Source organism: Gossypium arboreum, chromosome 5, assembly GCF_025698485.1.
Source record: "Gossypium arboreum isolate Shixiya-1 chromosome 5, ASM2569848v2, whole genome shotgun sequence".
Classification (NCBI taxonomy): domain Eukaryota; kingdom Viridiplantae; phylum Streptophyta; class Magnoliopsida; order Malvales; family Malvaceae; genus Gossypium; species Gossypium arboreum.
In genome coordinates this window covers 290,185-317,036 of record NC_069074.1, presented here as the reverse complement: position 1 = coordinate 317,036, position 26,852 = coordinate 290,185, and the positions used below count along the sequence as shown (strand labels likewise).

Here is a 26,852-nt window from a genome sequence, read left to right as displayed (position 1 = left end):
TCACATATCTATGATTTTACTTAAGTATAATCTCCATTTCATCATTTTAAAGCACAACATGTTAGCCGATTTTCCCCTTAGCATCAAAGGCTCATGCATGCTCATTTGTTTGGCTCAACTTCACCTATCTTCCATTTTTCATCAAAAGAACATGAAACAACAACCATTTCCTTCATTTTAATTCATCACTAAATGCTCACAACACAACTAAAAACCAAAAAATGCTTCAAGAGTTAAGGTAGAATCAAGAAGAACTCATGAACATCAAGATAGAAGCAAACTACCATGAACTTACCTTCAATTTTCTTCCCCAAGTGACCGAACATTCAAGAGCTTTCTCCTCTCCTTTCTCTTCTCTAACTTTCGGCTATGATGAACAAAGATGGACAAAACTTTGTTCTTTTCACCCCTTTTTCTTTTAATAAAATTTCATATTTCATCCATTTAATTCTTTAATACAAAAGACATGAAATGCCCATCATGGAACATTTACCTAAACCATTATCATGGAACATTTACCTAACCCATTATCATGGAATATTTACCTAATCCATTATCATGAAACATTTACCTAACCCATTATCAATTTGTACCATGAATTATGGATATCAAGTGCTCATATTGTCTACAACAACATAATGGCTGGCCACTTCATGTAAAATGGGAGGTTTTTCATGCAAATCCTCCTATTTTGCACTCCTATTTATTTGGCCACTGCAATTTAGCCTATAGCATTTTCAAACATTTTCACATAGGTTCTATTTCATAATTTCACTCACAAATGACAAAATCAAAGCATGAAATTTTGCCAACATTCACAGAATTCCCGAAAATTGGGGCGTTACATTGGGCTTTAGGGTTTTGATAATTTAGGCTGATAGGGTTTTGGTTTGGGCCTGTTGGGTTTTGTAATTGGGTTATTTGATGTGTAATGGGTCTGGTTTTAATTTTGGGCTACATGTTGTAAATGGACTTGAAATTTGGACTTTTATTTAATTATTTGGGTTTTGTTTGTTTTATCATTTTAGGGCCAAAATTGGCTATTACAGTAATTTACCCCCTATTAACATACTCGGACCTAGATGGATACACGGATCCAACCCACACACCAGGATAGCATACAGTGTTTCATCGGCGAGCCAAATACATTTATAACGGTAACAACAACAATAACAATAATAATAATAATGAGTAATAGCGATGGCGGTACACGAGTACCTCATCGAAATCGAATCCGAACAAGTAATAGTAGTTGACACTTATAGTGTCTCATCGATACAAAGTCGGAATATCCCTGAACACTTCCAATCCTATGGCATGCCAACTATATCCAACTTAGCCCGATACTGTTAATAGGGTATTTAACCAATTTTCGGTTTTCAATCAATATGTATATATTTCAATTAATCACATAATTTAATAAATCAATACAATTCAATATAATTCAATTCACTTTTCATTAACATATAATCAAATTCCACAATAATAAACACAATACCGATAATTCACACTTTAATTATTTACCATAACATTCATTCAAAATATAACAATTAATAATAAAATTCACTCTTTAATTCCAATCAATATTTATTCCTATTCAAATATTTACCTTTAAATACTTACTATACTTATCAAGTAATAAATTCAACATTTAAGTATTAATTTCGAATTATAGAAATACAAACCGTAATTTTCGAGCTATCCCTTATCGGCTTTGTCTTTTTCTTGCCTAGCCGAGATTTTCTGGCACAACGCTAGCTATGGAAATCAATTAACTATTATCAATACATTACCATTCAATTTTCATATTGAATATTTAAATTTTTATTCAACTTTTTGTCTAAATTCTAATTTAGTCCCTAAACCTAGACTAACTTTTATTCTTCACATTTAACTCAATATTTCCATTCAATTTTCACTTTAAACTAATTTCACCAGAAAATCATAATTTCAAAATTCTTTCAATTTAGTCCCTAATATTCAAAACTTATGATTTACTTTACAATTCAATCCTTATTTCACTTCTAACTTGAAATTCTATCAATTTAACCCTTGATTCTTCAATTTATTCAACATGAACAATATCTATAAATCTAATAACTTTCAAAATATCAACTTAATTGTAACGCCCCTAACCCGAATCCATCACCGAAATAGAGTTACGGAGCATTACCAGAGTTACCGATTTATTTATCAGATATTTTATTTCATCTAACGTTCATATTCAGAACCAATTAAAATCAAACATATTGTCCCTTAAACGTGCTTATTTTTCTTGACATGTTTTACTTGAATTTATTACTCGTCTCAATATAATTAATTTCATTGTATCAACGTATCAAAGATAATCACATATTTACATGTCATGATAAATATCATTCTCTTGTCATTTCTTCATAACATAAATAAAATAATTCATTATATCGATATTTTATGCATTTAAAAATACAATTCAAGTTACACTAACTTACCTCGTTGCTTGTTCATGTTTATAATTTCATTAATCTGAAATCTTTTCTTTTCTACGTTCAAGCTCGTATTCGAGTCATTCGGATCTTTATAAATAAATTTGATCATCGTTTTCATTTATTTCATGTTCTAATACATTCAATTAATGCTCTAAACAAAATTATCATTTTGCCCCTAAACTTTTAAATTAATGACGATTTCATCCGTAGGCTCAAAAAAATAAAATTCTTGCAATTTAATCCTAATTTCCAGCCATTATTCTCATACAAATTGATAACAACCCATGAATTCTATAAAATATCAGAATTTTCCATAATTTCAACACTTTTCAATTTAATCCTTAAAATATATTTTTCCCCGATCTTGAACTAAGTTAATAATTTAATTCAATTTTGAAATTTTAAATAATAAAATAATCCATTTCATGCAAACTGGTCATTTCTAACATTTTTGCAAAATTGCCCATAAAGTTTTACTTTTACTCAATTTAGTCCCTGAGCCTAAAACATGCAAATTAGTCATTCTAGCTGAATATTCATACATATTTTCCTCCTCCTCCTCTCCATTCCACATCCTATATTTATATAACATGTTATAGGTAACATTATCAATAATTTCACTATTTACTTATATGTATATTCAAAATTGTCCATTTGCGTCATAGTCACTAAATTATTTATATCTTGAGCTGCAGAACTCGAAAATAAGATCCGCTAATTTTATATGAAACTAGACTTGTGTATCTTCTAATCATAAAATTTTAATAATTTTTGGTATAGCCAATAAGAACAGTTTATTCTTTAAAATCACCATTATCCTGCTGTCTGACAATTCTGACCATTATTTACTAAAAATTAATTATCTCATTGTACAGGATTTGGATGATGTTCTATTTTGTTTCTATTAAAATCAGACTCATTTAGGATTTTAAACATATAACTTTAAGAACCTAATTATTTTTCTCCAATTTTTTATGATTTTCCAAATTCAGAACAGGGGAACCTGAAATCATTCTGACCTTGTCTCACTAAATCTATTATATCTCACAATTCACGATTTCATTGCTTACACCGTTTCTTCTATAAGAAATTAGACTAAATAAGATTTGATTCCATGTTTTTTTCATCCTCTAATTTTATTTCCACAATTTATGGTGATTTTTAAAAGTTAGCCTACTGCTGCTGTCTAAAACTGTTTTAGTGTAAGATGTTTATTTACTATGTTTATAACACTCTTATTTTCTTTCTCTAAACTATTTCTCATTACTTTCTCTTATTTTCTCTTCACTAATATATCAAGAACATAAGACCATATATAAGAAAACTCTACATTAGCATCAATTCCATGGTTTTTCAATAATATTAATCTTAAAAATGTATTGAAATTTTGATGTTCTTACCTTGTTCCATTGATTTCAATCTTTAACTTGATTTTCTCTCTCCTTCAGCTTCATTTTATTGAATCCAACTTGATATTCTAACTTCCCATAGTCTTCTTAACATTTTTCTCTCTTGGTAGCCATGGAAATTCTTTTGATTTTTGGGTGAAAATGGTGAATTTTTGGTAGAAGGACCAAATTGTAAAGAAAGTAAAACTTTCTTTCTTTCTCTTTTCCTCTCACGTTAGTGCATGGGAAAGATGATGGATGGTGTGTATGTGTATTTTTTTTCCACACACACATATATATATAGACTAAATAAAATAATAAAATAATAAAATATCTTATTAAAATATTAAATAAATAATAATTATCTAATTAAATAATTTCATCAAAACCTTATCTAAAGCTTCTAAAACATCAAAATTAAGTAAAAGGACTTGATTGACTTACCTAATAAAGTTTAAAGCTTCAAAATCTCAATTTTCCTTTTATTTTCTTTCTTTCCTTCCTTTCCCTGTTTCGTCTCATATTATGTTTCTTTTCTTTGTTTCCTTCTTTTTCTTTCTTTTTTTTTACTTTATATATATATAGATAATATAATAATAACAATAATAAAATCTATAATAAAAATCTATTTAATGACAAATACTTATTTTACATTTGTACATACATATAATTTACATTTTCTATCATCATCACCACACACTTACCCTTATTTTATTTATTTTCTTTATTTAATTAATATACAATAATAGTATTTACTTAAATAATAGGTAAATACATACATGTATTACAAATGTATGTACAATATTTATTACACATGTATTTTATTTTATCAAACATTTGGCATTCACTTTGGGTTATTTACTTATTTAGTCCCTTCAATTTTCTTTATTCTATAATTAAACTTTCACACTACATTCAATGTAATCCTTTTATCCAATTATCCTTAATTTAAACTAATTCACTTCATTAAACTTTAATTAACCACTCATTTAACTTCGTAAATATTTTTAATAAATATTTACGAATCAATTTTTCAGAAACGAAGACCTGAAAATGCGCTTTTCCGATAACAGTAAAATTTGGGTCATTACATGTCATCTTTAACTATGAATAATAATTAAACAATAACACAATATCAAATTTCATCCAAATCACATCCAAATACATTGTCAAACATATTTTACAATTTATTCAATTTAATCCCTAAACTTGGGACAAGCATAGCTTTCAATCTAAAGTTTCAAATTGAAACATATTTCACATATACTCATTAAGAACCTTCTACTTTCTATTCCTGCCAAAAATTTAAAATAATTCTTCATTCTATTAAATTTGGTCCCCAATGTATGAAACTAACAATTAAGTTTTACAATTTAGTTTTTTCCATAAACTAAGCTTTATTTCTATCAATTTCACACCTCTTTCATCCAATTCTAAATAATGGAAACTTATCAAAACTTTAACAATTGAAAAAAATAATACACGGGTTAGCTAAATCAAGCTCCAATGATAAAAAATCTATAAAAATTACATAAAAAATGACTTGGTTACCTTGGGATTTTAGCTTGGTCGAATGTTTAGTCTTCAAGGTGTTTTCCTTTCTCGTTTTCTTTCTCAAGTGGACGGTATGGACTAAGGAGGAAGATGATGTTACTATCCTCCATTAACTTAATATATATACTAAGGTTTATGGTTACTTGACCTTAAGTAATTGCAACTAATTCTTTAATTAATCCGTTATTAATTATTAACTTAGTTTAGATGTATTTAATCATCACACTCCACTATCATCCACTTAAAATTGGTTAAATATCCATTTTGGTCATTTGGATAATTGTTATCTAAGTCTTCAAGCCTTTTCCTAATTAAAAATTCATAGCGATTAAACTTTTACAATTTAGTTCCTAAGCCTTAATTAACTACTTTTTTAGTTAAATTACTTAACCAAATTTCAATTTATCTATGTAATAACTTCATAAATATTCTTTTTAATATTTACAAACTCAATTTACAAAAATAGATTTTCAAAACTACATTCTTGACACTATTGAAAATTAGGTCATTACATATTATGTATATAAATAACTTTTCTATTAGTCATTTTTACTATTTTGTTTGGAGTGTTGAGGGTTTTATTGTATATTAAAAAATATAAAAAATTTCAAGAAACTGTTATTGACAAAGAATGAGACGGATGAATGCGGAAGCGGATCGAAAAATTTGTTAAAGTCGCAAATTTGACTTAGGGCTCTAGATGTTTAAAAAGAAACTTAGATTTTTGACACAACCTGAAACGCAATCAAATCCAAGTACTAAAAATAGAATGATAAATCTACGAGTAGAACAATAAGGAAGAAATTAAAGAAGACAAATGGAAAAATAGAACGTGGTATGTAGAAGTACTAAAAAGCCTTGGAAACACGAAAAATCTACAACCCCCCTTCAAGCAGCTCTAATTTTCCCTCCAAGAAAAAAACTTGGCAAGAAAAAATTTGAAGATGATCTCCACAATCTGAAACGATTGTTACAACTCTTCTAAAAGAAACTCAAGAGAAATTCTTAAAAAGAAAACTCAAAGAGAATTTATTAACTCAAAAGAGAAGTTGAATAATAATGAATTGAATAATTTGTGCACAATGCAAATGCCTATATATAGGCTAGCTAAATAAATCTAAATAAAACTCTTAAGTATACTAGAACTCTAATTAATCTAAACAAGAAATAGTTTTAAACTAAACTTTCTTGTTGGCATAAAATTCTTAAATAACTTAAACTACTTAATAATTATTAAAAAATTGAAATAATAAAATAATGAAATAATTAGAGTTTATAAATACAATATTGGACTCATATATAATAAAAGTTAAGCCAAAACCCGAACCCAATATGATTTAAACTCGAATTAAAAGCCTGAAACTCATGTTATAATCTTATTTAGAGATTCTACTTGCACAGTATTCACTAAAATGATCATAACTTGATCTGCCAAACTCAAAATCAAGTGATTCAAAGTGTGTTTTAAAGCTAAGAGATAGATCTTTCGAACTCCACGAAGACATCTCAAACTGAAATGTCAGGATCCCATCCAAAAAGTTGTTGCAAGTCTGCTGATTTCCCAAGCTTGAAAATTGGCAACTTTAGTGAATGGAATTTAATAAATTTCACCCCATCTGTGCATGTATCATTCCTCCTTTGCTCAAAAATATTCATTCTCGAATCTTGTCTTTGATCGAATATTGGTTTTATTTTCTTGGCCTTTGTAACACCTCTAACCCGTATCTGACACTGGAATAAGGTTACGGAGCATTATCGAAAATTTCAGAACATTTTCAAATAATTCATGATATTTACTGTTCATAGCAAAACTATCCACTTGAGTCGTAGTCACTAAATTATTTATATCTGGAGCTACGGTACTCCAAATAAATATCCGCTAATTTTTCCTGAAACTAGACTCACATATATTCTTACCATAAAATTTTTAGAATTTATGGATTAGCCAATAAGTATAGTTTATTCTTCAAAGTTACCCCTATTCTGCTGTTTGACAGCTTTGACCTTTCTTTACTAAAAATTAATTATGTCCTCATATGGAATTCGGATGATGTTTTTGTTTGTTTCTTTTGAAAATAGACTAATTAAGAATTTTAAGCATATAAATTATAACCCATAATTATTTTTGTAAAATTTTTAATTATTTTCCAAAATCACAACAGGGGATTCCAAAATCATTCTAACTCTATCTCACAAAAATTCCAATATCTCATAAAATAAGATTCTTTTGCTTACATAGTTTCTTCTATGTAAAACTAGACTCAATAGGATTTAATTTCATATTTTATTCAACCTCTAAATCGATTTTCACAATTTTTGGTCATTTTTCAAAGTTGGACTACTGCTACTGTCCAAAACTGTTTTAGTGAAAAATGTTGATAACTAAGTTTATAACACCTTCACTTCCTTTCAATTAAACCTTATACATGCCATATAAACCTTAAAATGCACAATAAAATTTACCAAAGTAACCTGGATAATGTGCCCTGATGTGTTGATCTGATTCACCAATTTCACGTCAATCTACAAAGAACATTTAATACACAGGAGTAAGCTTATGAAAGCTTAGTAAGTTCATAGGCATAGAAAATAATTTTTACCAAAAATCTTATAACAATTATACAATATATAATTTCACCAATTCTTCCTGTCAGTCACAAAATCAATGACAAAATTCACTTGATTGAGCTCAATATCAATAAATAATCAATTTCAATCTCTTGGGTCTATTTATTGCTTCTTTTTCTTAATCAGTTTAGGGAACGGTTACAGAATTGAGTACTTCGTTTTCACAATACCATATGTAAATGCCCAAATTTGACCGGGCCCAATAAACCAAATCCCCAAACCCATATTAGATAACCCTAAAGTAGACCTAAAACAACTAAAACAAACCCAAATGGCCCAATAAAAAAAACTAAGCCCAATTTAAACCCAAATTAACCCTAGCCCAAACAAAAAAAGGAGAAGAATCAGATCTTTCAAACCCTAGGTGCGGCGCACCTAGGGCATTCGGCCAACTGCCTTCTGTCCCATCGCCCATACCACCTGCTTCACCGCCACTGTGCCACCGCTCAAGTTGCATCTGCAAGAATTAAAAAGAAATGACAAGTAGTTGAACAAAAATACTTTGTAAACGGCTATATAAAGCCTTTTAATCTTTGTATGTTTTTTTGGAGAGACATTTTGAATAAAAAAAATCAGTGATTCAAAGCAAATAATAACAAATCAGGAGAAAAACACCAAATCGGAGGAACCCAAAATACCAGAAATCAAACTCGAAAACCTAAGGTGATTTTATTTTATTTATTTTATTTTCGAATCTATTTACTTGCATGTATACATATATTACAAACACATAAAAAATAAAAAAAATATACCTTTTTTGAATTTCCACTGTGGCCGGCGACGGCGGCGGACGGAGCCGAAGCTTGGCCGAAGGGAGAAGGCCTTGAGAGAGAATAGAGAGTTTTTGAAGTTTTTTTAAAAAACAAAGGAAAAATGAGTTTTTTTTTTTAATTTTTTGACTTATATAGGCTCCTCAAAACGACGACATTTTGGGATTGGTCTTAAATGCCCAAAACGACGTTGTTTTGACCTGGACCGGACTGACCCGACCCGACCCGCCTAGGATCTGCGTGTTTTTGGAAAAGGGGTTATTTGCGCATTTAGCCCTTCCGCTTTTTTACAATTTTATGATTAAGTCTTTCGTTATTTTTAATTTAGCCCTGTAATTTTGTTTTTTCTTCATTTTGGTCCCGTGTAAAGCACTGCGTTTAGGTGGGAGGGGATATTTTCTCCTTTAGTCCCTCTTTATTATTCGCGCATTCAAATTGGCCCTTTTACTCTTGGTTTATTTCAGCTTTGCCCCAAAACTTCGTTTTTAGATTCAATTTGGTCTTTTTCATTACTTTTGTTATTTTATTATCAATTAAATATATTATTAATATTAGTATTATACTTGTACTTATATTCATTTTATTCTAATGCCATTATTATTATTATTTCCATTATTATTATTATTATATTTTTTTTTACTATCGTTATTTTGCAAACATATATTATTATTTATATTATTACTATTTCTTTTACGCCTTATTAGAGGTGTGCATGGTTGGGCTACTCGGCCCGGCCAAGGCCCGCCTAAAAATGGGAGGGTTCAGTAAAAATATAGGCCGAAATATGGGTTTGAGCAAAAAACGAGGCCGTTAGAAAATGGGCGGGCTCGGTAAATTTTTTGGCCCGGCCCAAACCGACCAACCCAATTATATAATAAATATATATTTTTATTTTTAATCATATTTATATTTTAATTTTAATTTTAATATAATCAATTTTATTATATTTTTAATTTGTGTATTGTTTTAAGAATTGTTTTAATATATTTTTATTTGTTTCTTGTTTTAATATTTGTTTTAAATGTATTTGATTATTTAATATATTTTAAAATTTTTATTTAATGAAATAAGTTTAAAAAATTTAATATGGGTCGGCGGGCCGGACTCGGCTTAACAATTTTATTTCGGCGGGCTTGGGCAAATTTTAGGCCCATATTTCAAGGCAGGTAGGCCCGGCCTAGAAAATGGGTCTAAAATTTTCAGTGAGCCCGGCCCGGCCCATGCACACCTCTACGTCTTATTAATATTAATATTATTATCTCATTTTATTATTATTATCATTATTATTAATACATTATTATTTTTACTATACTATTATTATTCCTTTTTTTTATATATTATTATTATTGTTATTAACATATTATTATTATTAATGTATTGTTACTCTCTATTCCTATTATTATTATCTTAATATTAAACTAATTAATTTCATATTATTATTATATTATATATTTTCTTTTTTGTGTTTATTTGCTTATTACTTTATTATTAATTTAGTATTATTAATTATTAATTATTAATTATTATTATCGTTATTGACATGCCATCACTTTATTATTAATATATATGATTATTAGTCTTGTTAACATATTATTATTTTCTACTTTGGCTTGTTGTGTCATTATTATTATTATTGTTATTATTATTATTTTTGTTATTATTAATTTTAATTCTTTTAATACTACTTTAATTATTTGTAGTTAGTTTAATTTAAACCGTTTGTTTATTTGTTTTTATTTAAACCTTATTAATTTTTATTGTATTATTTTTTATTATTTGTTCACTTGCTTATTAATTCCTTTTTATTTTTACTTTCACCCGTATTATTGTTATTTTATTACTTATTCATTTACTTGTGCATATATATTTTTTCTTTAAATTTATTTATGGATCTAATATGTTTATTTATGTATATTTTATTTATATTAAACACTTTCATAAACTAGCATATTTGTACATTAGGTTTCCAGTTTCATATATATCATTAGTTAAATCAATTTATTTTATTTGAAATTATTCTATATATTATTATTTTGAATTTCTTTTTACATAATATATATTTTAATAATCATTCATATTCTATTAGTTTTATATACATATAAGATATTTCAAATTCATCAATTCATGTATTATGTATATTATGTGTTCCTCGATTCATCATTATTTTAAAATTGTCTTACATCACATTGGCTTCTAATTTCTATTTTGTCTTATACATTTTGCATTGATTGTTTCATATTATATCATATATATTATTGTTGCATATTGTTTATTCGTTTTTGTATTGTTATATCAATCGTTCTCTATTCATGCTTGAAAATTTAATATCATTTTCCTTAGATTAATTATATTTAATTGTTTGTTTTGTTAGTTGGCTAAATAAGGTTATATTATATTCATGCACCAAGTATTGTATGTGTGCACATTATTCCATTTTTTTTTATTTTTACTTTTAGTCTACAAATGTTGCATTATAATTTTCAACTATTTAAAAGCAATCGTTCCATTTTATTCCAAGTAAAATTAAAGCGTCTTGAGCTAGCTTATAATGGTTTATTTAAAGATTTTCAAATAAGGCAATGTTCGATGTTTTGGAAATTCGAAGAAATCGTGCCCTACCGTGCTGGGTTTCGATTCTTCGTTAGACTAAATCATGGGATATCCTTTTGTAATTTTCAATGTGCAAGCCTTCGGGGATCAAAAATCAATCGTATTTTCAAAGGTATGAAGAATCATGTCCAATCGTGCGGGATGTGATGCTATATACCTTCGAAACAAGAGAATTTTGACGACCAACTTGAACCACACAAATGTTTTTTAAAAAAAAAACCATATTTCAAAATATTTTAAAATCTTAGACATTAAGACATTAATTAATCAATTTGGTACCAATTTTGGGCGTTATGAGGGTGCTAATCCTTCCTCGTACATAACCGATTCCCGAACCCGTTTTCTTGATTTTCGTAAACCAAAATCGTTGTTTTAGTAAAACAAAACGTTTTAAAACAATTAAATTATGAGGTGGTCCAATCACACCTAATAAAAGATCGGTGGCGACTCCCATGTTCGTTTTCGTTTTCAAAACCAAAGTCGATCCCCGTTTTTCAAAAAAAAAGGTTTCGACACCATAGTATAACTATGGTCTTGCTCATAATTATATGTCACACACCGAAGCCATAACCCAGCCATGGTCTTACACAGATCACATATCACACTGATGCAATATCTCAGTTATAGTATTACACAGAAGCACATATCACACCGATACCATATCCCAAATATGATCTTATACGGAAGCACATAATCACATCATACCGATGCCATAGTCCAACTATAGTTTTATACGAAAGAACATATCACACCGATGTCATAGCCCAACTATGGTCTTATATGGAAATCAAATATCACATGTTGCTATGGTCCAATCATGGTTTTTACCGTCAATTCGTCTTAGTCACTGAATGAAAGTACTCAAATCCGTCGTTCCACCTAATTTGTACTTTTACTCAAACATTATTTCACAATTATCACAATTTAATAGCATTCATAAAAATTTCATAACAAAACATTGAATTTAGCCATATTAACTTACTTGGGCAAATTTGCAAAAGTCGTACAATTCAGGGACTAATCGGTTATTTTCTTTTTTCCACGATTCACTTCGGATTCTTGATCTATAATTTTAAAATCATTCATTTATTAGCTTTTATTTCAATTTTACTCTACTTCACAGTTTATACCCTTTAATTCCTAAAATTACACTTTTGGCCCAAATTTTTACAATTTTTACAATTTAGTCCTTGATCAACTGATCCTTCAATTAAACATATCTTTCTCAATTAACACTTTATTTCATCATTATAAGCTACTACACAACCTTCGAAAATCAGAATTTCAACACCAAACCTTAATTCACAACTTTTTCACAATTAGGTCTTGAAATCATTTTCTATTAAAATAACTTAATAAAATCATCATCTAATGAAATTAAAGCTTTAAATCCATCTAAATTCATCATAAACATACAGCACTCATTTAAGGTAACTTTTAAAGTCACTCATAAAATCAAAAGCTAATGAAAAAATAAGAAATGTCTAGATTTTTCAATTACATCATTTTTAACTACTAACTTTTATGATATTTCCAATTTTGCCCCTTGTTCACATTGATTTCTTGCTTATCTCATACCCAAACCGTCAGTCATTATCCTTTGGGTATAATTGCTCTTTAAATCCCTCTTTTTAAATACTTAAGTTATTTACTCACAATTTAACAAAATTTGCACTATTTTTAATTTAGTCATTTTTAATTAATTGACTATCCAAACGTTAAAATTTTCTAACAAAACTTTAATACTAACTCAATGACACTCCATAAAGTTTTATAAAAATATTTATGGCTCGGCTTATGAATTTGAGGTCTCGATACCTCGTTTTAGACCCAGTTTACTTATTAAATTTTTCTTTTTTTTAAATTACAAAATTTAATAATTCAATAATTCTTCTAAATTCACACTTGACGCATAATTATTAGTTTATTAAGTTTTCAAACTTACTTGTCGGATTTAGTAATCCCAAACTACTATTTCCGACACCACTAAAAATTGGGCTGTTATAACTTTAACATTGTTATTGTTCCTTGAGGTAGTGTGAGCACATCACATCTGTGGGTCTAAAATTGGGCCTTAAGACTTGCATAAGTTGTAAACACTTCAAAGCCATTATATTTTAATAATTTCATTTTTATTTTATTTTATTTCAAATTTTATTTTTCTAGCATGGTAAGCCTGTAAGTGCCAATAATCCAACTTCCTTGGAGGTCACAATGATTGTTTTCCCTTGGATTTTATATGGATGAACTAGAGGTGAATTTAGGGGCTGATAGAGGCTCCGGCCCCCTAAAATAAAAAAATATTATTTAGGTAATTTAATTTTTTTAAATTTAAATTAAAAGGTAAAATTACACTTTGACTCCTCTAAAATTATAAAAATTTAATTTAATTCTTTAAAATTTATAAAAAAATACACTTTGACACCTAAACATTTTTTCTTAACTTGCCCTTGCTATGAATGTTTGGATGAATGTTTGGATGGGCTGTTAGTGAGAAAGCGAATAACGCTCCTACTTGCTCAAAAGTAGGGTTCACCACTGAATTTGCTGCCTATGAAGCTTACAAGTTAAAAGCAGTCCCATTTCATTGCAACCAAAATTTCCAAATTCCATAATACTTTCGTTTCGGATTGTAAGACCAAACCTTGGGCGTGAGATTCGCACAAAGCCAACTCTCCCGGTTACCACTGTTACTTTCAGTACAATAAAATTAGTTTAGTAGTAGAATGAGCCACCAAAAATACCAGCCCACGCGAATCCTGGAGTCGTCTAATTCACGGTCACATCAAAACCCTCCATCACACCTATCATTTCCATTATGATGGATTCGTTATTTCCACTCACCGTTCTCGACCCCGTCCAAACAGTTTGTAAATTTGTAAACTCGATTATTATTAGAGAGGAAAAAAAGTACGAAAACTAAATTTGTTAACAGAAAAAGAAAACTAGAAGTCTCTCTCCCCTCGCTGAGCATCCACCGCTTCTCAGAAATAAGTGTAAAGGGTTTCCTTTTTCCCGTCAAATTCAAAAGTATTAGTTTAGGAAATTTTGGTAATCTAGGGTTAAGAGTAAAACAGAAAAAAGAAAGATGGAGTCTTCTGTGGGTTCGAACTCGCATGGGAACCTGGACGAGCAGATATCCCAGCTGATGCAGTGCAAGCCTTTATCGGAGCAGGAGGTACATATATTTTCTTCCCCCAACGTAACGGATCTGTTTCGGATTTCTTCATTTGAGGCTTGATCTACGGCTTTTGCCACCGATCCATTTTTTGTTTAGTATTTTCTCTGTATCGGGTCAGATCCATTTTATTTTATCGAAGACTTTGAAGGGAAAACGAAAGCAAGATAAGATCTTTGTTGAATTATGTTTTTTTTCCACTTGCTTTCACTGATATTGATTCGTTTTGTTTGTTCATTTTCTGGCTTTGTTTCATTTCCCAAGGAAAAAAGTATATATTCTTCCTGGAATTAAATGTGTTGCTTGTTTTCACTGATATTGATCCATTTTGTTCGTCCATTTTCTCGTATGGTAACCATATTCAATTGACTAAAGAATTGGTTTTTGAGACTAGAAGGGTAGAAATGTTCTGAATTTCTCGACAAGTTTGGCGAAGTCTATGGGTATCAGTTACCCTTTTTGTTGCATTTGTTCACGCTTAGGCTTCTCACAATAGGAAGTTTTACACAAGCCTTGTTTGTCTAACTCCTGAAGTAAATAGAACGCTCTTTGTTAAAGAGCGAGGTGCTGTAATTTGGGTTGTGATAAATCAATTTCTTGCTTGCTGCATTGATCTTATATTAACAGTTATTTTAGTGTAGTCAAGCACCATATTTAGGCGCCAATGGCAATACTTAGCTTGCAAAAGCCAACTTTCATTGAGGCACATGCATTTTGTGAAGGCATAGGGTTGTAGGCTTCTCTTATGTTTCTTTTTTTTTTTTTTTAATCTTTAAATGTGATGCATTGCATTATCTACTGAGGGTAAAAGGAAATGTACGGGGCATGCCAGAGTTGGGACAGAAAAAGCTCAAATATGGTCCTGACATGGGTATCAAGCAGCGGAACAGATAAATTGTTTTCAACTTAAAAATGGAGGTTGGAAAGAAGACTTTTGTGTAGAAGAAGGTAGCTGGTGGGTGGATGAAGCTTTGGAAAGAAAATGACAAATGAAAAATGAGAAAAGAAGCAGCAGCAGGAGCTTGGCAGTGAATGAAGAAGAAGGTTTTTTTATATAGAAAGAATAATCTAGGGTTTTTCCTTTAATGACAAAACACATAGTTTTGTTAATGCCTAAGAAAAGAGAAGTACAGAAGGTTCCGGAAAGTTTAAGAGAGTAAAAAATAAAATGAATTATACTAGATATTTTAGTCGTCATTTTTTTGGGTAATAGTCCAAAGTCATTTGAGTTTTAATTGGTTAGTATGTTTTATTTATAAGGTGGGTTTTATCAATTAAGGGTGTGCCTTTGGATGGGCAGTGAGATCGTAACAGTGGGATTGAAACCTGTGATGGATATGCGTTTAGATTCAAATGCAGTTATAGTGTTGAGATGAGAATGGAAAATTACGATTAAGAACATTGGGCTAAAATTGTATATAATAGAACATTTAAATTATATCATTTTAAAGAAATTATTAAAAATATGTCAATTTAAAATTTATTGATAAAATAATATGTATAATAATATTTTTGAATTTTTGTTAGTGATGTAATTATTTCTTTAAATAATATTTTAGATTATTATGTTATAAGTATTTTTAATAATATTTAACATATAAAATTTTAACAATTTTAATAATATTTAACAGATAAGAAGTTTATAACATATATTTGGAATAAAAAAGTTTTTATCAGTAAATAGGTTATTATTTAGGGATAGTAGACAGAGATATAGATGAAAGAAAGGATATTTTTATAAGTATAAACACTAGTTGCAGCAACTGGTGATATTTTTATAAGTATAAACACTAGTTGCAGCAACTGGTGCTCAACCCTCCAGTGAAAAAATTTGCGTCAGTTGGGAAATCTCACCTCAATGGAGGTGATTCAAAGGGAACTGATTTGAGCATTTGTTCAACTTACTTCAATTTTTGCACTATAACTTCAAACGCACTTGCCCCAGTTGCATCCAAAGTAAGATTAGTATAAATTTAATTCTATTAAAATAAATAATAATTTCAATTGATATTTCTTCACATATTAATAAAAGTATAAAAATACATTACATTGTCATGTCCTGCGGTACCAGTGTCTTTAATTTTTAAAAATTGCCATGTCACTTTGTCCATGTCACGTGTCTATGTCTGTGTCCATGCTTCGTGGTTGTTAAAAAACTTTATTCTGTTGTGGTCTATTCAACAATTGAGTTGATATTGCTTATGGGTCTTATAATAGTATAGCTACAATTGGAGTTATTAAATATAATTAGTGCAATTTTGTTTTATTATTTGTTATTATTTGTAGAAATTAGCAACTTCACTTGGATGACCTTTTTTCCCGTGCCTTTATTGTGCCTTGCACATCTATTTAGGTTAATGTCTCATCAGCTTTCATACTTGTTAATGTGCTCCCCTTTTGGCTTGCTAAAATTCATTGTTTACTCACCCCTCTTTGTAGATAATAATTCTCTTCCATTTTGTGCCTGATATTATTGTGGGTTCTTTTTTTATTTATATAAATTAGGTTAGGGCATTATGTGACAAGGCTAAGGAGATACTGATGGACGAAAGCAATGTTCAGGTCTGCCTTATCATCCATTGTCTTTGTCGCCACTCTCTTTTATTATTCCCCCCTTCCCCAAGATAATATCTCTTTATTGATTATTTATGTTTCTGTTAGCCTATATTCGTTTGGTGCATATATTTTTAATTTTCTCAAGTATATGACTAAAATTTTTTTGGTTTAGTACAGCTTTATTCTGTGATCTGAGCTGCTAAAGATTTGTTTCTATTGGTGGTAATGTCTCTGGTTCTTTTACCGAAAAGAAAATGTACGGAGTCTGTTGCTTTAAAATCTTTTCTTTCTTCCCATGATGAATGATAAGTTAAAAGACGCCAAAAGTTTTTGTTCAACAATTGATACTCTATTGAAAATGGAAAAGGGAACAATAAGAACTTTGGATGCTTTTATAGCAATTTGGCTTTCATAGTTGTTCGTGTCTCTTCCCGTCTTTTGAAATGAAGCATCTTTAACTTCTACGTATTTTATCTTTTGGTATGCATACAAGCCCGCTGTGCTTTGGTTTGTAGAATAAAACCCTGCCAATTCCTTCCACGATATGAACTTAATCTGTCAAAACCTAAATTGTTGTGTTCTAACAATTGGGGTGTTCCTATGTGAACCTTGAATTTTTGGTTAAGTTTCTAGTTTTAAGACGTACTACTGGAGCCTTGAAATTACTTTAATGATCCATGAATTGCCTGTTCCTCCACATCACATATATGATTGGCTTATTATGATTTGAATATTTTTATGTTTGGTGCAACACAGCCTGTCAAAAGCCCTGTTACAATATGCGGTGATATTCATGGACAGTTTCATGATCTTGCAGAGCTTTTTCGAATTGGAGGGAAGGTAATTTATCTGATTGAAGCTGCTGTTTTGTGTTTCAAATGTGATGCCAACTGTTTTGAACTATTTGCAATGAATGTAGTCTTTGTTCTTATCTGTTCTTCGACAATCATTTATAAATCAATAGCACAATTCACAGCTATCAACCACAGCCAATGATATTTCAACTCTATAGATTTTTTTTTTTTTCATTAATTTGTTGGATGTTGTTAGTTGGAACTTGGAACACTGATGCCTGTATGTAACATATTGCGCTGGGAATCAGAATGACTTCCATATTTTGTGAGTTTGAATTGATTCGGATAGTTGTTTACTTATTTGCTATTCATACAAGATTTCGGTGCAGTGATCTGTATTTCTTAGTTTGACTTCTTATTTAGTTTATTTTGATATCAGTGTTCTTTTTTCTTTTAATATATTGTTTTTTTGGCAAATTTCATGGTCAGTGTCCAGATACAAATTACTTGTTCATGGGAGATTATGTTGATCGTGGTTACTATTCAGTTGAAACTGTAACGGTAAGTACGATACAATATCCTGTTTTTCCTATATTTTACTTTTTATTTTCTTGTTTCTGATTGTGTTCTTTTCTATTAGTGATTATTCCAAGCTAGAAACCTACATTATTTTTGTTAGTTAAACTGTAGTCATTTTGGAAGATAAGGATGTTTACTTTGTTGCTATAGTACTTTCATTGCTCCTCTTCCATTTGATTAAGTTTTTTTGTCTGATGAATTTCCATGCAGTCTTGACCGAGTTTTGTAATCTTAGGTGGTGGATGCGTGTATGCGTGCACACTTACAGAAATATCGATTAGCTTAGTATATTCTTTACTGAGCTGAGCACTTCATTGCTCGCTTAATTTTTTATTAATATTAGGTGGTAGGTATGTTTAATGTTGACTGATTTCTCTGTGTGCATGTGTGTGTATCTATATATACACATACATGCACACATACATAAACTTTTGTGCAAACACACAAATACACCTACGTGCTTGGTACTCAATTTGAGCTGATCACTTGGATGCTAAAACTGAATTATGGCAAAGTTTTTCATCTGTTGAAATGGGTCAAGTTTGATTAACTACTTGTTTTTTTTTATCTTTAACATATTATTTCAGAGCTTTATACCTTGTAAAGCATGTTGAAACCTTGTTCTTACTTAATATGCCTCTACTTCCCTCGCGTTGGAGTTCTATCTGCTGTTTGGGTTTCATGTCCTACCATACTTGTGGGTCGACCACTACAACAAAGGGATTATAATATATAATCAATTCTTTTTTCTTTCCTGTTGTCATAAGTAGTTTGGAGGAGGTGGAGTCTCAGGAATAATCCTATAAATATTCTTGTTCATTCTATGAATGATTTGTCAATGAACTTAACTGATTGCAATTAATTGTGTTTTCTTATGGTTGCAACTCTTAATTTGCTTGTGATGATTCTTGATCAGCTCTTGGTAGCCCTCAAAGTGCGTTACCCTCAACGGATAACAATTCTCAGGGGAAATCATGAGAGCCGTCAGGTATGCTATGTTATTTGTGCGTCATTTATGTTCTCCATTTTTCATTGCCAGTTACATCGTCTTTATTGTTTCATGTCTTGTTTAAACGCAGATTACTCAAGTGTATGGCTTTTATGATGAATGCCTAAGGAAGTGAGTATCTTAGAATCTTGCTATATAAATTTATTTGTGTGCAGAGATACTTTCTTTCTTAGGGTTGAGATTGATGCGAGCTTTCTTTATTTTGATTGTAAATATTGCCTCGTATCTGTCCTTTGTCATTCATTTCATTTATTTATGTGGTTTGCAAAGGTATTCAGGCTTAAGTATTAATTTTGTATTGCGATTTGGTCATAGTTTGTTGTCAATGTCCAGCTTTGACGCAACATGCTAATGTGGAAAATAAATAAAACAAAGAGGACATATGATAGGGCACTATGTGAAGATTGTTTTAAAAAGTATGATCTAGATGTAAGATATGTTTTTTTAATAGCTGCCATATCTTCCTTTACTAACTCAACTTTGTTTTTTAAATCAGTTTATTGCCCAATTGTTCAATTAAGAAAAATAATGTGTTATGTTAGTGCTGAGGCAATGGGATGTCGTCCATATCCATGAATCAAGCTTGTTTTGCATGCAGTTTTCAAATTTTAAAGTACATGTGAAGTTTCCTGCGATTGAATACTGGATGATTCTTCTGAAATTTACAGAACCAGTTATGTAGTCAAAATTATTTGGAACTACTTTAATGGCGCGTGCTGGTCCTGTGTTAATTATTCATTCATTTTCTTGGATTAGCAAGTTTCTCTTATTAAATTTTTGGTTGGGTTTGAAGCTGCATTTTCTATTTTATCTGCAGGTACGGAAATGCTAATGTTTGGAAGATCTTTACTGATCTGTTTGACTATTTTCCGCTAACGGCATTGGTTAGTATTTTCATATTTATGGCAATGTTTTGGTAACCAGAGTGGTGGTTGGACCAGTTAGGCCATGGTTCCCAATCTGACTGGTTTGATAAAATAAAATATTTAAAAATTTCATAAAAAATAAAAAATATTAAAAATGGAAAAATCTGGTTCAACTGTCCAGTATTGGTTCGCAGGTCAGCCAATTCAACCTGTTTCTCCGGACCAGCCGGTCTGGTCCGGTTCCAATAATCTTGATTTATGGTCTGATGTTGTTGAAGTGATAAGTTTTTTAGGCTGTTACTTGAAATTAGGACATTAACCTGGGTGTAGCTCAAATACTTGAGATACGTAGCACCATGTGGTTGATCTATTTCAATACTGTGCACGACTTTTGGCAAGTATTCCCTTGCTGCTCTTCATTTTTCATGAACTGCTTGCCTTACTCGCGACCAATGGATTTGTGGAGTTCAGACCCTCTAAATATAAGAAAAAACTATAAAAGTCGAACATATCCTTGTTTGAGGCGTACTTGTATCCAACTCTAATCTGGAGTTGGTGTAGACCCCTTATTTACTACATGATGTAACCTTTCAACTTCTTCCATATCATACTAAATACTAATCAAAATAAAGATACTGCCATCACTTTTAGCTTGGTTTTTTCATCATTTTTCCTGATAGCCCCAGAACCTTTTGTTTTGCTGGTCTTTATATCTAGTAATCTTTGCCCAAAACAGCAGCTCTAATCATCACTGAAAGCTTCAATTGTATGCTTAATATTATAGTTGACTAAACAGCTAATTAAGTTAATCTGAGCAAATGCTGCTGATTTTACTACAAACTTCTGATTTAGTTCTTTTAGTTTTTGGCAACTGAATTCAGTTGCCGTGAAAAGCATGGTATTTGTTAATGGTTCTTAGCTGCAGAGATTCTGTTGTTTTGAAGGTTGAATCTGAAATTTTCTGTCTCCATGGTGGATTGTCGCCATCCATTGAAACCTTGGATAACATACGTAATTTCGATCGTGTCCAAGAAGTCCCTCATGAGGGTCCCATGTGTGATCTATTGTGGTCTGATCCGGATGATCGTTGTGGTTGGGGTATTTCTCCAAGGGGTGCTGGATATACCTTCGGCCAAGTATTAATATTATTGTTATTATTATTATCATTATTTTTAGCTTTGCTTCCTTTTTTGATTTTATTCCTTCATTTTTCTCAAGTAGTCCGAGGACTTGCTTGTTAATTTTTATGACATCTTCAGGACATATCTGAGCAATTTAACCATACAAACAATTTGAAGCTTATTGCTAGGGCTCATCAGTTGGTAATGGAAGGATACAATTGGGGTCATGTAAGTACTTCCTCTATTTTGGTGCTTTCTCCAGAAGCATCTTAGTTTTGGTATGAAATTTGTGTAAATGATATCATTTCTTCGACAGGAACAAAAGGTTGTTACTATATTTAGCGCACCCAATTATTGCTATCGATGTGGAAACATGGCCTCCATCCTGGAAGTTGATGACTGCAAGGGTCATACGTTTATTCAGGTGTGCTGTTTTCATGCTGCTTGCTCAATATTTTCATTTTGGCTTGTGTATGAACTCTTAACTTCAGCAATGTGTCCGTATCTGTTGTTGCAGTTTGAGCCAGCTCCTAGGAGAGGAGAGCCAGATGTAACCCGGAGGACACCTGATTACTTCCTATAGAGCACACTAACGTTGCGTTGTTGAATCTCTGGTGGCTTGTGCCCGTCAGTGGGTTTGCGCCGAGGGCTGTTGCGAAATTTATGATGCAATTTGTTTGTCAATGGCGGCAAGCTTGTACATGGCTAGTGAGTGAGGCTGCTTCCTTGGTGAGGGTTGGTTGGGTTGTTTCCTTGAATTGAGTTTTGGTTGAGTTTACGCAAGAGTCAGAAAAGCTGGGCAACACTATATGGCCTTATATATATGTACCATTTCCAGCTGACTGACAGACAATATGGCATTTATTTTCCTTTTAATTTTTGTTTTTAAAAGGAGGACTGTTTGAGGATTGGGGTTGGGGATCTGTAGAGATACAACATTTTCCTTGTATGTTTAACTTCCCTTCCTGTGCTCCAATCACTTGAAACTTTGTAGGGGCTCAAGTTGTTCAAAATTCCAAATGTGAATGACTAATTTTATTGGTAACGTACCCCTATGTATATCGAGAAGCATCAATTTTGGTTTCGGTTAAAATTTTGGGATATCTTTTGGCCGTGTTATGAATTACCATTTTGGCTGTGTTACACTTAAAGGATATTTGGACAGTAACAGATGTTCTTTTTCACCCTTTTTTCCCCAAAGATCACTCTGGATGATCCTGTCCAACAACAATGGCATTTGCAGCAACCACAAACATTTTCGAAGTAGATTTATCTTTGAACATGGAATATGGTATAAGAACCCCAAAAGTTAGGTTATGAATTGGAGAGGAGGCCCGTCTTCTTTCTCCTCCCTTTGCCCGAGGATTTCACCGAAAACGTAAAAATGCAAATCCAAATGAAATGATACAATATGATGCAAATTTATGCTAGTTGCAGGTTAAGAAAGCTAAAATATGACGACTAAACTACTTTTCAAATAATGAAGATTGTTAATTTTTTCTCTATCCATTGTAAATACTGTTTGTGTTTGAGATTGTTAATAATTTGATGCCCAAATTTGGAATTTACATCTCTTGAGTACACCACTCACGCTGAGAATCTCGTTGATTTAATCTGCACGTATCGTATGTTGAAAGAAGAAAACGGACAAATAGTGGTTGTAAAAGTAGAGATGGGAATGCTGAATTTCTAGAAACCCAGCCCCAGCCCCATCCCCACCCCCACCACCAGCCCCTTCTTTTTGACTACATTTTACAGCAAATCTTCTTGGCTCTGACTTCCTCTCATACTATATTAGTACTAAACAATCCCTCCCTCCCCTCAAACTTTGGTGAGTCAACGATCATGCAACTGGAAGAACTCCAGTCAAGGAACGGGGTGGCACCTCCAGGCGTGGACGAAGAAAATCTAGGCCACCCATCTGAACAACCCCCCAAAACACCCAAAAAATTGACTCTGATCCCTCTAATTTTCCTCATCTATTTTGAAGTTGCCGGCGGTCCCTATGGAGAAGAGCCGGCAGTCCAGGCTGCGGGACCCCTCTTGGCCCTTCTGGGCTTCCTCCTCTTTCCTTTTATCTGGAGCGTCCCTGAAGCTCTCATCACGGCTGAGCTTTCTACTGCTTTTCCTGGTAATGGAGGCTTCGTTATTTGGGCTGAACGTGCGTTCGGTCCATTCTGTGGGTCCCTGATGGGATCTTTGAAGTTCTTGAGTGGTGTCATTAACATCGCAGCTTTCCCAGTTCTCTGCGTGGACTACCTGGAGAAGATCATTCATCCTTTGGAGTCGGGGTGGCCTCGCCACATCTCTATTTTGATTTCCACGCTGGTATTATCTTTTGTAAACTATACCGGATTAGCCATCGTTGGTTGGGCTTCAGTTTTGCTGGGCGTTATTTCGCTTTCGCCTTTCGTTATAATGTCTCTCATAGCAATGCCCAAGATCCAACCCCATAGATGGCTGAGTTTAGGTCCGAAAGGTGTGAAAAGAGATTGGAATTTGTTCTTCAACACGCTTTTCTGGAATTTGAACTTTTGGGAAGTAGATAATCCCCAGAAGACATTTCCTCGAGCTCTGCTTGTGGCAGTGGTTTTCACTTGCTTAGCCTACCTGGTTCCACTATTCGCGGTTATTGGGGCTGTTTCCGTGGATCAACGTGATTGGGGGTCTGGATTTCATGCTGACGCTGCTGAGATGATTGCAGGCAAGTGGCTAAAAGTGTGGATGGAAGTCGGTGCTGTTTTATCAGCGATTGGCTTATTTGAAGCTCAACTAAGCAGCTGTGCTTATCAACTGGAGGGAATGGCAAATTTAGCCATCCTGCCCAAGCTTTTTGCTAGCAGATCCAAATGGTTCAACACTCCTTGGGTGGGGATACTGCTTTCAACTTTGATCACAATTGGAATGTCGTATATGGATTTCACTGATATCATATCCTCCGCAAATTTCTTGTACAGTTTAGGGATGCTTCTGGAGTTTTCTTCTTTTGTTTGGTTGAGGAGAAAGTTGCCAGAAATAAAAAGACCTTACAGGGTGCCTCTCAGGATTCCGGGACTAGTTCTCATGTGCTTAATCCCATCTGCATTCCTTGTAGTTATTATGGTTATTGCCACTAAAATTGTGTATTTGGTTAGTGGACTCATGACTGTTGGCGCCATTGGATGGTACTTTCTGATGAAATTTTGTAGGGAAAACAAGGTACTCAACTACAGCGTTGCTGAAGATGAAGAAGAAAGATGATCACATTTCAAGTTAATACAATTTGTCTTGTTAGTGTCTTCTTTTGCATATTAGTTGAAAAAATATTATTATGTGTCAAAACATTTTTAAACATGAATACTACGACAACACTCAAACGAGCTTGGCGTAGGTAGATGGCCGGTTTGTTTTATAATTTGTTTCGTACATGTAATATAATATAAAACTAGTGTTCTCAATTTTCTAGCTCTTAGGTGTTAATTTTCATTAATTAATTCTTTGGGAAATAGTTGGTATCAGTTGTAGCCGCAACTTTAATTTTCATTAATATAATTTTTTACCATTCTATTTCCATAACTTTAATCTATCTTGTAAAATTCCACAATGAATTATATCAAATATTACTACACTATGATGGTATATATAAAATTTCTTTGATTTGTTCTAAAGAAACCAACACACCCACCATGTGAAAAAATGTATATTTTTTTACTAGTCAACATTCAATATATCATATATCAATATGCTCTCTCATTCATCTTTTACTATTTCGTGGATTCTTAAATTTATTTTTACATAATTAGGAGGCCTCCAACTATCCACCTTTATTGAAATATTACTAGCACAACAACCATATGATATCTTGAAAAATTACCTTTCTATAAATTTTAGAACTTTTGATGAACTCAATATGAGAGTGTAGAAATTTAATTATATATAAATTATAACTACTCTCAAAATTATTTTCCTTGCATGTATATCTCAAGTTATGTATATATAACCTTATGAAAGAAAGAATAATATTACTTGAAGCAATAAAAAAATCCAACTTTAAACCAAGTTTCTATATAACGTATTAATAGTTACTAAGGTGTCTTGACTAAAACAAAATCGCTTTTTAGTTTTGAATTCATACTCCAAATGATTATCTCTATTTGACATTAAATCTATTGAAACAATATATTGTAATATCACTATTTGGTTATTTAATCAACCAAATGAATAACTCATAACCATTTGAAATTCAAGATTGACTATTGAAAGCAATGATTACCTTAAAATTTAAATCCGTTGAAAGCAACGAACATTTTTATTCCAAAAACGAATAGACACTTGCACTTTAATAATTTTTTTATTTCTTTCTTTCATGTTTGAGATGTATAAATATTAAACACACAAAAAAATTGACAAACAAAAATCAATCGATATAAGCATATAAAACGTCACTATAGATTTCAAGAATTATTCCATGGTCAAATAGGATACCCCATGAAACAATGCAATTGCTAAAGATTTGTGCTGCTAAAACTCTTTAACAACGTTTTATTTGCGTCAGTCTATATCTTCTAATTTATTCAAGCACCATTCCACAAATAAAAATATTATCAATTATTTTTATCCTATCACTTTTTTTATCACTTTTATTAATGGTTTTTGTAACAGCCTAAATTTTAGTGATGTCAGAAACAGTGATTCGAAATTACTAAATTCGAAAAAAAGTTTTGAAATTTAATAAATAAATACATATGAGTCAAGTGTGATGAAAATAGAATTTTTGGATTAGTGGATTTTGTGATTTAAAAAGATATTAATTAGTAAATTGGGTCTAAACTGAAGTATCGAGACATCAAGTTCATAAACCGAACCATAAATATTTTTAGAAATATTTATGGAGTGTCATTGAGTTGGTATTAAAATTTCGTTAAAAAATTTTAACGTTTGGATAGTCAATTGGTTAAAAAGGACAAAATTGAAAAAAATGCAAAACTAGTTAAATAGTGATTGGAAAACTTAGGTGACTATTAAGGAGGGTTTTAAAAGGAAATTAGACCCAAAATTTTTTGAGCTGGACGGCAAGATGAAATCAACAGGAAAATTGATGAATTAAGGGCAAACTTGGAATATTGCAAAATTTACTTAATAAAGCTAGGACTAAAGTAGAATTATCTAGATTTCTCTTTATTTTTCTGCATTCTCATCAGCAAAAACACCATAGAAGGGTTTCCTTAAGCTGATTTTTCATATTTTTACTGCAAGTAAGTTCAATTCTTGATTATTTCTTAAAATTTTTGTGTTTTTTTGACTTTTACAACTAGGTTCAGTTATTGAATTCATTAGTTTTTGATTCTATGA

The 26,852-nt window shown here is 31.3% G+C and overlaps 2 protein-coding genes across 8 annotated transcripts; both read left to right on the top strand.

Moving 5' to 3' along the window:
• The first annotated feature begins 13,987 nt into the window (after positions 1-13,987).
• LOC108466976 (serine/threonine-protein phosphatase PP2A-2 catalytic subunit) lies at positions 13,988-22,614 on the top strand. Of its 7 annotated transcripts, XM_053027886.1 has the most exons (12): positions 14,522-14,596; positions 17,102-17,158; positions 17,330-17,408; positions 17,909-17,992; positions 18,203-18,271; positions 18,436-18,507; positions 19,442-19,513; positions 19,605-19,645; positions 20,352-20,418; positions 21,345-21,536; positions 21,660-21,749; positions 21,838-22,614. In XM_053027886.1, the coding sequence occupies exons 6-12, from the start codon at positions 18,460-18,462 to the stop codon at positions 22,102-22,104; spliced, it is 777 nt and encodes a 258-aa protein (XP_052883846.1). In that variant the 5' UTR covers positions 14,522-14,596; positions 17,102-17,158; positions 17,330-17,408; positions 17,909-17,992; positions 18,203-18,271; positions 18,436-18,459; the 3' UTR covers positions 22,105-22,614. The 7 variants fall into 7 exon arrangements, 6 of the variants coding, with proteins under 6 accessions (XP_017622889.1, XP_017622888.1, XP_052883846.1 ...); XM_017767400.2 differs by lacking the exons at positions 17,330-17,408; positions 18,203-18,271 and having other exon boundaries at positions 13,988-14,596; positions 21,838-21,945; positions 22,039-22,614; XM_053027885.1 differs by lacking the exon at positions 18,203-18,271 and having other exon boundaries at positions 17,330-17,374.
• Positions 22,615-23,047: 433 nt separating this feature from the next.
• Positions 23,048-25,076, top strand: LOC108464924 (probable polyamine transporter At3g13620). The gene has a single exon (XM_017765213.2). The coding sequence runs from the start codon at positions 23,367-23,369 to the stop codon at positions 24,759-24,761; it is 1,395 nt and encodes a 464-aa protein (XP_017620702.2). The 5' UTR covers positions 23,048-23,366; the 3' UTR covers positions 24,762-25,076.
• Positions 25,077-26,852: the final 1,776 nt, after the last annotated feature.